At 33.7% G+C, this 11,057-nt stretch overlaps 1 protein-coding gene across 1 annotated transcript; it reads left to right on the top strand.

Annotated features, from left to right (window-relative positions):
* Positions 1 to 1,706: 1,706 nt before the first annotated feature.
* Positions 1,707 to 2,921, top strand: LOC109603272 (mRNA-capping enzyme-like). The gene is made up of 3 exons (XM_020019759.2): positions 1,707 to 1,917; positions 2,045 to 2,320; positions 2,372 to 2,921. Exons 2-3 carry the CDS (start codon positions 2,153 to 2,155, stop codon positions 2,777 to 2,779), a joined length of 576 nt encoding a protein of 191 aa, XP_019875318.1. The 5' UTR covers positions 1,707 to 1,917; positions 2,045 to 2,152; the 3' UTR covers positions 2,780 to 2,921.
* Positions 2,922 to 11,057: the final 8,136 nt, after the last annotated feature.

The following is an 11,057-nucleotide window of genomic DNA, read 5'->3' as shown; positions in this document are numbered from 1 at the left end:
GCAATTACATCTTTCTTAAAATATCCTAGTTACATCAACATTTCAGAAGTTTAACAGCTCCATTGTCCATCGTCAATTCCACCACCTTGCTTCGCTTATGGTTTGGGAAGACGGTGTTACCGGTAATCCCCAAGACTTCCGTACTAATGCCGGATTACTATGAATTTTGAAATTGAAATCTTATTAATTTCTTGAGATTAACCGATCGATTCAACGAGTTGTCAAGAATATCAGTAACTTCAACACGTTTCTTTTGATATGCTGGAAGATTTGGAACATGTCTAGATTTAAATAAACTAATGAATGAGCAATTACATCCTTTCTTAAAACATCCTAGTTACATCAACATTTCAGAAGTTTAACAGCTCCAATGTCCACCGTCAATTCCACTAACTTGCACTGCTTATGGCTTGGGAAGACGGTGTGACCGGTAATCCCCAAGACTTCCGTACTAATTCCGGATTACTCTGGATTTGAAATTGAAATCTTATTAATTTCTTCAGATTGTATGCATATTAACCGATTGATTAAACGAGTTATCAAAAATATCAATAACTCCAATACCTTTCTTTTATGGTGCTGAAAGATTTGTTAAACATGTCGAGAATTAAATGAACTAACGAGCGGGCCTGAAAACCCAGACGACCAATGAATATATCTTGCTCAGAGCGTTATTATAAATATTTGAACAGCAGCCTCTCACCCACAACACTTAACATTATAAAATTGAAACGTCCAAAGCAAGAATATTCAGAAAATGCATTGTCCCCGGCGACAAGCAATTACATCCATTCTTAAAACATCCTGCTTACATCAACATTTCAGAAGTTAAACAGTTCATTGTCCATCATCAATTTCACTCACTTGCTCCCGCTTATGTCCTGGAAAGACATTCGGTTAGCCAGACGCGGGCGAATCGCCCGAATCTCCTGCATATCTCTCCCCGTTCGCAATAACGCAGTGCAACTAATGAGTCCGGGGCCCCTACAGGACATTAGCGAAGTTCCACGGCAAAAGGAAACTTCAACCCCAACTAGGAACCGGAACGGACGCCTCTGATTGCAAGCATCTAGCCGTATCAGATGCAAACCGTTTTGCAGTTATCCGACTTAATAATGCCGTGCGCGACTTGGGAAACTTCCTGCCCGCCAACTCTCTCACTGGATATTATGATAAACTGATTTAATATCCTACATTTAATAAAAAAAAGAGGCGCAAAAGCGCAGAGGGGAACGAACCGCTCCCGCATTTTTTTAGCACCTTCCGCGTCACGCGGGTAACGGAGGGAAAATTAAAAGTTATGACATTCTGTAATTGTTTTTTTAAAGTAAAATATTAACTGGAAATGCAACCCTTGGGTGCGGAACGGCCAATTATGTTTATAACTTAATTTACGCCTCAGACGGGTTTCCGCCGATCTTAAGGCAATTACTTTTAATTCTTTAATTACCCGGCTTTTCATTTCGGTACTGGCCGAATTTATTAGATCGTTATACTATATTTTTATTAATTGATTGTTCGCCGCCTGCCGCGTTCTCTGCAGTTAATTAAATGCTAATTTTGTTTATATACTTGAGATTTACTCAATTAGGTTCGAACTAGGAGCCGTTTCTAAAAGATGGCGGCACATGCGACCGTGACAGCTTCGTTAAACAAATTGCAATTCTTTTTTTATTAATCAACTGCAAATCATTGCACACAAAAAAAAACACGTCAGATTTACCGATACTGAAAATCGGGACGTCAATCTCGAAAGAAAAGTACTTTGTCGATATTTACATTTGACAAGCTGCAATCAGATGTAAAACTTTTATTGCCCTAATAAAGGAAACGTTAAAACGTCCATTTGTGTCTGGCAGATGGTTTCGATGTGTCCGATGGATTCTTTTTTTCTTTCGGTCTCCGTTTGGGAAAAAGGTTTGTATCGTTCAGTGACAGATTAGTGGATTGTCGATGCAGTTCCGCCAGTCATTTAATACGGAGAAGTGCAAAGTCACGAATAGGATGAAGAGTAATGGTTTTGTGTACGAAAATTGTTTTTCAGATTTTGCATTAGTTGTTTCGTTAATCTAGTGTCGTGTCTGTTTTATACTGCGGTTTCTATAGAAACAACTTTTAATCATTTGGTGACAAAATTTGGAGGACTCAAAAAATGAGAAGGAAGGTACCTACTGGTTGGGCGGATTGCCCAGTTGGTGGGCGACTGTTATATAAATTTATGCCAATCAAAACACCACTTGGTGAATTCTACGATAACAAAGTGGAACCACTAAAACGTTTTCATCCAATTGACATTTTGAAATTGGCAGAAAGGGAAGATGTAAGTTGAACAACATTTTCTTTTAGATTTATTATTTGGAAACAATTTTAGGTTGAAATAGGATTGCTGATAGATCTGACCAACACCGACAAATATTATTCAGATGAAGAAATTTGCGGTTTAGGTTGTAAGTACGAGAAATTGAAATGCTTAGGAAATGGTAGGGTGCCAACACCTGAACACGTAGGGACAACTTTAAATATAATAGACGATCATATTAAACAAAATCTAAACGGTTGCATCGCCATTCATTGTACGTATGGATTTAATAGATCAGGCTTCATAATTGTGGCTTATTTGGTGGAACGAATGAATATTCCTGTTGAGGAAGCTATAGCTCGATTTGCAGAGTGCAGACCACCAGGAATATACAGATATGGTTATATAAGGGAGTTATATAAAAGGTACGGTGATCCAGATAATATTCCTCCCGTTCCTACTCAACCTTTATGGTTATGATTTTAAACCTTTTAAACCTTCACGTCTTCAACTGTCTAAGTACATCAATTTTTGATTACAGTGACTAAGTAGGTGAAGGTAAAGAGAGTTTTTATTTGGTTAGACATTTGACTTTTGCATTTGATCATGTAATACGCATGTAATAAAAATATTTTTAATAAAAATTAGTATTAATAAATTATTTGGGGAGAACCAACAGTATAAATTCTAAACACTGTGTATGTTGTGTGAATGAAGTGAAAGTACTGAATAGATTGTCCAACTGATGGACGAATATTATATAAATTTATGCTACTCAAAACTATACTTTATGAATTCTATGATGAGGTGGAATCTGAAAATTGTTGTCATCCAAAAAAAAATTCTCAAATTAATCGAATACATTTATTATTTGAAAAACATTTTAGGCACAGATGATTACTGATTGATCTGACCAACACCTTACATTGTTATGATTTTAAAACTTGTCAAGTAATTATTACCCAATATGAGTAGTGTGTGAGTTCAACATACGTCATCAATTGTTGATTTTTAGTAGGCTATACTCCATTCAAACTAGGTACGGAATAACATAAATAAATTATTTAAATAAAAATAAATTTATTTAATTTATTATTATTTATAATTTTATGCTAAATTATTGAGACCAAATGAATATTTTTTAAATATTTTTTTGTATATCTGTAAGCTACTATTTCACTTCCATACCTTATGTGAATACACTATAGGTAAATTAAGGTTTGTATGCGGTTAGTTTTTTGGCTATACATTTATATCGTATAATTTATATTTAATGAAACATTTTTAATAAAAATTAATATCAAAATTATTTGGGGGAACTAAACAGTGCGCAAGTTGTGCCGGATTCTTAATAAAACCGATAATCATCTAGACTGATGGATGCAGAACAGCATGACGTACGTATTATAAAGACTTTGATTAATTCAAGTGCATGTTTATTCTAATAATGGCACCGCGACGATCGTGTCGGGGACGGAAAAGGCAAACAAACTGCAGTTTTATGATATCAGGGGTGTGCGAGAAAAAAACAATTAGTGCTTTTATTATGGGGCCGGGAACGGTTCGACAAAATCATTAATCAGATAAAGCGCGATTTAAACTGCTACTGTTTTGCACAATAGAGTGATTTTAATGGCGAATATTTCAAAGCGAAACATATTGTTGTTTGTAAATGATCATTTTTATGGGGAGCCCTCCTAGACATCTACCATCTGCTCCTCCACCATTTTTATAAACACATTTTTGCTTAAATAAAATTCGCATTCTAGTTGAATTTTGCAAATGGACCGACTTTAAAAAATAATATTAATTAAGTCGTGTTCAGTGAGTTTGTCGAAAAGACGTTTGTCGCACTGTGGGTCTTTGAGATATAAATGAATTAAGGTAATAAATACGTGACGGTAATACAGTTGCGATGCTGCGAGTCGGGCAATTAGACCGGAATAAGTAATGAAGAATCACTTTGTAGAGCTGAAACGCGGTTGGGCATGTACCGGATTGCGTTCTTATTATGACAGATGCATAATAAAATACTAACGTTTCATAAAACCCGTGTCAGACAACAAAGCAATTCAAATTTGTTCCGTTTGTTTGTGTTGCTTTGCCTGAATGTGCATGCTAATCTAGAATGTAATTTAAGTTCGCGTCCCGAAATTGTAATTCATTAATGTCACGGTGTACTTGCACTGATTCTTATGCTACATGTTGAATACGACGGGCAGATCTGGTTGCGTTTATTCCACTCGCATGTTAATATATTTTGTTGGATGTGTTATATTTCACTGTTCCTATTGGATTGCAATGGCGAATTGGGTAATGGTAACTTCTTATCTAAATGTTGTTTTCACACATAAATTTGTAAATATAATGTAGGGAAATAAAACCAGAGATTGGGATAAATTATATCAAAATATTTTAAGAAATTATTCGTGGAGATAAAAACATCTTCTCAACTTTTTTATTTTTAATTTAAATTTATTGAATAATGACGACAAAGACCCCATGGAAAAAATTGATCACATCTCATTTGAGATATAATATGTCTCGGAGTTGTCTTTATCTCGAATTCTGAAATGAGACAACTCAGAGATATCTGAATGCCTGTCTTTTAGATGTCAGAGATATCTTGGATGCCACCCACAAGTTTCACATTAATCGACTCTTAGATGCCTCTGAGACATTCCAAACCACGAGATAAATTAAGACAAAATTTATTCACTGTAAAAAATATTTATGAATCACAAGTACATGTTAATTAAAATAAAATACATATTAGGAATAATAATAATTATTACATAAAAGAATAAAAATTTAAAATAGAAACATTCTTGTCTCAAGTAATTAACAACTTAGTGTTTCTAAAACAGGTGGTAAAAATTTTAAAAAATAAGAACAAAAATTTCAAAATTCAAACGTCTTCCATAATGATACAGTAGTGTAGATTCTAATTCTGTTCACCTCTTTTTCTCGCTATATTTTCTACGCAACTGAATAATTTTTAAGACTATTAAGCTTTTTATATTATTTATACAATTTAAAAGAAATTAACGGTGAATTTTATTTATCACATTTTGTAAAATATTTCAATTTTATCACCACGTATCAAATATAATCTGAGGATATTTCGAATTTTGTATTGTATAAAAATCACTTACTATAAACATTAAAATTATTTAGATTTTCTTAGGCGTGCTCTATACGCTTCCAAATAGAGACCACCAATTCTAGAAACACTTACTATGAATTATAGATTTTACACATATTTATGATAATTTAGTGAATCCGCCTTAGATACCCAAGGGATGTTATATTAACATATACAAATATTTTTTGTTTAGATCCATTCTATTTTTTGTAGTTTAATATTGGATATTATAAGATGAAGATAAAATACAATTTAGTGAACATCTAAGCAGATATCAAAATCTGTTTCTGGATAATGTGTGGGCACCATGATATATAATCTTAAGATGCACAACAATACAAGTTTAATCAAGGAGAAAGTTGAAAATAAGATCCTATCAAACACAATAAAAAGTGATCCTATACCCCATATTTCTGAGACTACTCACATGAATCTTAAACATAATACATTGTTCTAATATGTCTATGAGATATTCCAGAGATGTTACTGAAGATTTGATGCATTTTAACCATTTTGAGATATTTCTGAGATACATCTGAGACATTCAGTGTTGTATGGGGGTACATTTTGAGAACTTTTAAAGTATACACTATCTAATATTATCGGACATTTTTAACATTTGATATTTATTCCAGTTGATGAGAATAAATAAATTCACTAAAAAAAGATTTGTAAAAGAACTTTTAAGGTATACACTATCTAATATTATCGGACTTTTTTAACATTTGATATTTATTTCAGTTGATGAGAATAAATAAATTTATTAAAAAAAAAATTCGCTACTTTTCATTATTCGTATCAATTTGATTTTTTACTTTAAACATTGCAGAAAAAATTTTTCTTAAGGTATGCCTAGTTACAGATGTTTTCATGTAGGCCACTTTGTATATCCCAAGAGTTCGATGAGTGTGAATCATTTTGCTTTAATTCAGACAATGAATGTGCACAAAAACTTGTACTGGGGCGAAAATCAAAATCCCAATATCATTCGAATATTTTAAATCGCATTGGTTAATTACCCGTCATCATCCCCAACGCACGCTCGCACTTGATGGGCGAACAAGATAAACACGTATCGTTCCTAATTTCCGGTTTTTCGCGATTCGAAAACGTTATCCCATTCATTAGTCGCTTGTCCGTGTCGAAGCAAAAGTGATAGAGCACAAAAATGACAATGGCTATTTCCGGTCGTCAATATTTATGGATCAGTAACTCGATTTAAATCAGTTTTCGTCGATGTAATTCATACATTAACATCGCGTATATTTTAGTGGGGTGCATTATTTTCCCCCGGTCATGTCTAATTAACATTCATTAAAATTTGCAGCCGTAATGAAAACTTGATATGCCATCTCGATTTTCCTGGCACGTAGTTATTGGACGTGTCTACGGGAGTTTATATTACATCATTAGCAAATGTTAGATAATCTGATAATAGGTGGTGTAATTACTAAAACCGTTTCAACCAAGAGTTAGTAGCTGAATGATGGGGTGACATGTTGGCATTTCGAATCTCCACCGGGCCGCAATTATTCTGCCGGCTTGGCGATAATCGATAATCGGACAGATATTTAGCGTAAGGATCGTTTAATAAACGCATAATTAATTGGCAGCTTCCAACTATGACATTATTGCCAGTCGAAGAAACTTCTCAGTGTTGCACTGTCGATTAAATTGTAACGTTTGTTTGTTTGCAGACGCTAGTTATGACGTCCGGAAAAACTTTCCCGCGTCGTTATCCGACATTAGCATAAATTAGAGTTCACTTTCCATTTTTATTGCGTCCCGATCGTCCTAAGCAACATAATAAACGTCAGAACCGGCGTCTACGGCCGCAAGTTCGACTTGGAGGGTTTTGGGGGTATGAATAAGGCAGTCCTCCCCGTTGGCAGCAATAAAACACTTCTGGCCTCCCCCTATGCACATCAATTTCTACCCTTGGCCACAAATAAGAGTACGCTAACGACCTCTACAATCAATAACGCAAGTGCACTTATATAAATCCGGGACTCAGGTGCAGTTTCCCAAACAACTGTACGTAACAATAATCCCGATAATTTTACTCGGACCGGAACAATTGGGCCCCGCGAACACTCACCCCGTGTTCGAGCCGATGTCGATGCTGCGCACTGTACAACCAGAATTTACAATGTAACTTGTAAACATATACAGTGTGGTCCACTTAAGTTGAAATACAACACCATTTTTTTACTTATAATTTAATACTAATAAAAAAACTAAGTATGTCATAATTCATTTTTAGAGAAAAAAAAAAATACTTGAGTGGAATTCAGCATCTTTCAAAATGATTGTATAGGAAGCTTCACAAAAAACCATTTATGTTAATAAGGGTTAAATTTTTTATGATGAATTGAATAAAGTATTAAAAATATCTCAGAATATTAACTATTAACTTACATTAGTTCTCATAATTATTTCTTACTTATTAGCAAACGAGAAGTGTAAATTGATTTTTTTACTATTACTCACTTAAATACTTTTAATATTTCAACGGGCACTCAAGGGTTAAGCTGATCTGATAACAACAAACATGGTCAGATTTTTTTCACATTTGAGTACTCCAGAAAAAGTAATTTACATTTTCAACGTTTAACTTTAAAATAGTCTTGGACTTGGACTTGGATTCGCGATTCGAAAGCATTATCCCATTCATTAGTCGCTTGTCCCTGTCGAAGTATTTGTATTTGTCTTTGTACTTGGACTTGGACTTGGACTTGGACTTGGACTCGGACTCGGACTCGGACTCGGACTCGAACTCGGACTCGGAATCGGACTTGGACTTGCACTTGGACTTGCACTTGGATTTGGACTTGGACTTGGACTTGCACTTGCACTTGCACTTGCACTTGCACTTGCACTTGTACTTGTACTTTTATTTGTACTTGTATCTTTATTTGATTGTATCCTTTCAAGGATAAAATAAAAAAAATAAAAAAATGCACACTGATATTTTTCAATGATTTTTGAGATATTATAATCACTGGACCTTTTGATAAAATGTGAAAAATAATTCTTTTTGGTTAAAATTTTCAATTTCTATTTTTTATGAAATTACGGAAATATTTGGAATGATTTATCAAAAAATTTACAAAAAAATTTTTTTTTGTATTTTCAAACAGATAGATAATTCAAATAATATTTATTTAAATTAATTGTGAACTAAAAACGTAAATTATTTTTCAGATAAATACATCTATGTCACTCTTATGCATATGCATTATTTATATAATTTGGTATATAGGGTGATACACAGTGTATTCATTAGACCTCAGGGTGGATCCACCTTGCCGTTGTCCTGGGGCTCAGTACCGCTCCACAATCCAGTGGTAGTGGGAAGCAAACGGGTGCAACTCAGCAAGACCAATCCTTCCCCAGGAAGATCTCGCATTTCATCAGATTGGTCTTGCTCCTCCCGAACCAGTCGGCAGTGGGCTGGCATCTACGTCAGCTTTAGTCTTCTGGTTCAGCTCACCCGCATACGTTTACGCATGCGTTTTCCATCTGAGTTGAGATCTTTTGGATCGGTACCCGATAAAAAATAAAAAAAAGTATTCATTAGAAGTTATGGAGAAAGATATTGATTTGTAATTTTTATAGCAGTTAAAATTTAACAAGAACGACTTTTTAAATTAATTTTGAGGAAACTTTCAATTCCGGTTTCGTCGGAAGTGGCATCAACTTTGTTATTTTCAATTCAATTTTCACCCTGTATATTGTTAGTTAAATAGTCAAATTATAATTACTATAAGATAATTTGATAACAATTCTTTTTCCGTTTACCATAAATTTAGGTAAATAATCCTGTATATAAAACTGAAGGAAACATATATGGACTGTACATATAAACTGAAGTTATAATATTATTTAATACAAATAAACAATATTCATTTTTATAAGAATAGTATGACTTTCTTTCATTTGAACATAGAATGTTTCTAAAATAAATTAAGTAATAATGTAATATAATTATTAAAAAAAATGATAATATCCAATAGACAAGACATGTTCACATATTCGTACAACAGTGCGTCTGTTGCATGTTGCCTACCGCTCCCCTAAACACTTTTAATTAATATCAATATCCGTGAGGGGATTAACATAAGCATTCCAAAATTATCGACTGCACAATTTCGAATTAATTCAATGCGAAATCGCACACAACGCACGACCGTTTACAAAAGATTTGCCGCCTGCCACGAATGTAATTTTCAATCGAATAAACTCCATCCGCAAGCGGCTTCGTTAGCCATTGCACTTTTGCTCACAACGTTGCCTCCAGTTACAATAAATTTTTACTGCGTGCATTCAAAATGCGCCTCCATATGGTAAATATTTAATATTCCGCTAAAAGTGTTGGTAAACTTTGTCCGACAAACAAAAAGTAGTATTACTAGCGTACACTTTAAGCACGGCCATAATGAGCGAAACTGTCTTGATATTTATTAAAGGCAGTAAAAAGAAATTGTTATCCCGACACGTTCCGCATAAGCATATCAGCGCCATTTAAAAGTTCGAACCATTAGGGTGTATGATTTAAAAAGCACTTTGTAATATTAGCGAGAGACCCCGGGTAACGAGCGTGTGCAATCGTAAAGCAGCCTGTATCTGAATGAGCGGCGGCAACAGCCACCGCCAAGGTAGATACCGCCGTCCTCGCATAATAAACATTATATAAAAATTCATATTTATAGACGAGCATGATGAGAGGAAACTTGGGCAATTCGCCGCTCAAATGGCAAATATTGACTTGGCCGGTAATTTCGGCTTTCTGCACACAGAACCGCAGCCGCAGGCCTCTATCGCATTCGTGCAGTTTGTTTGCAGTGGCGCTGCCCCTAAATGACTGTCGCGGCATAAATATGTGAACCATATTAATGCTGTCTGTACACAAATTAATCGGAAGAATCGCAACGAAACCCCTTCTTTGTTGTGTTAGGATTCCTAATGTCTCTTCTTGATGACGGGACCTGTGTTTGTCTTCTGGGGCGAAAACTAATGATACTCTGGTAGGGTTATTGAAAATGAAAAGACCTAAACACATGAAGGTGTTGATTAAGACTGAAAACTTTGGTTTAATCTTTTAATAATTCTCATCAAGTGAGAACTTTAATTTATTTGGAAAAATGTTTTTAATTATATTTTTAGTCTTTGATTAGACGCTAAAATATTCTATGATTTTTTAACAAAATGTTAAATAAATTATTAATTTCTTACTTTCAATTTTTTAATTCGAAAGCTGAAACTAAAATTTGATATATTGCATATTTTGTAGTTATACTAAAATGGGTCGTTGTCTTTTTTATTTTAAATATTAAACAAATGATAGAAATAAAATAAATGTGATTTTGCATTTAATTTTTTAATTTGAAAGTTTTGAATATATGGTTATGATTATTATTATAGAAAAAATTAGAAATTCAAGATATATTTTTAGCAAGAAAAAACGAAAAAAATAAGATATTTGAAATCATTTTTCAAAAAAATTCAAAAAATTGCCCTGAATTTTGAGTATTTTTTTAATTTATTAAGATTCTGGAAGAAATCAAGGATTAAAAAAGAAGAGTAAAAAAAATATTTAAATTTTTTTTCAAT

Source organism: Aethina tumida, chromosome 2, assembly GCF_024364675.1.
Source record: "Aethina tumida isolate Nest 87 chromosome 2, icAetTumi1.1, whole genome shotgun sequence".
NCBI classification, from domain to species: Eukaryota; Metazoa; Arthropoda; class Insecta; order Coleoptera; family Nitidulidae; genus Aethina; species Aethina tumida.
This window is presented reverse-complemented; position numbering and strand designations above follow the sequence as displayed.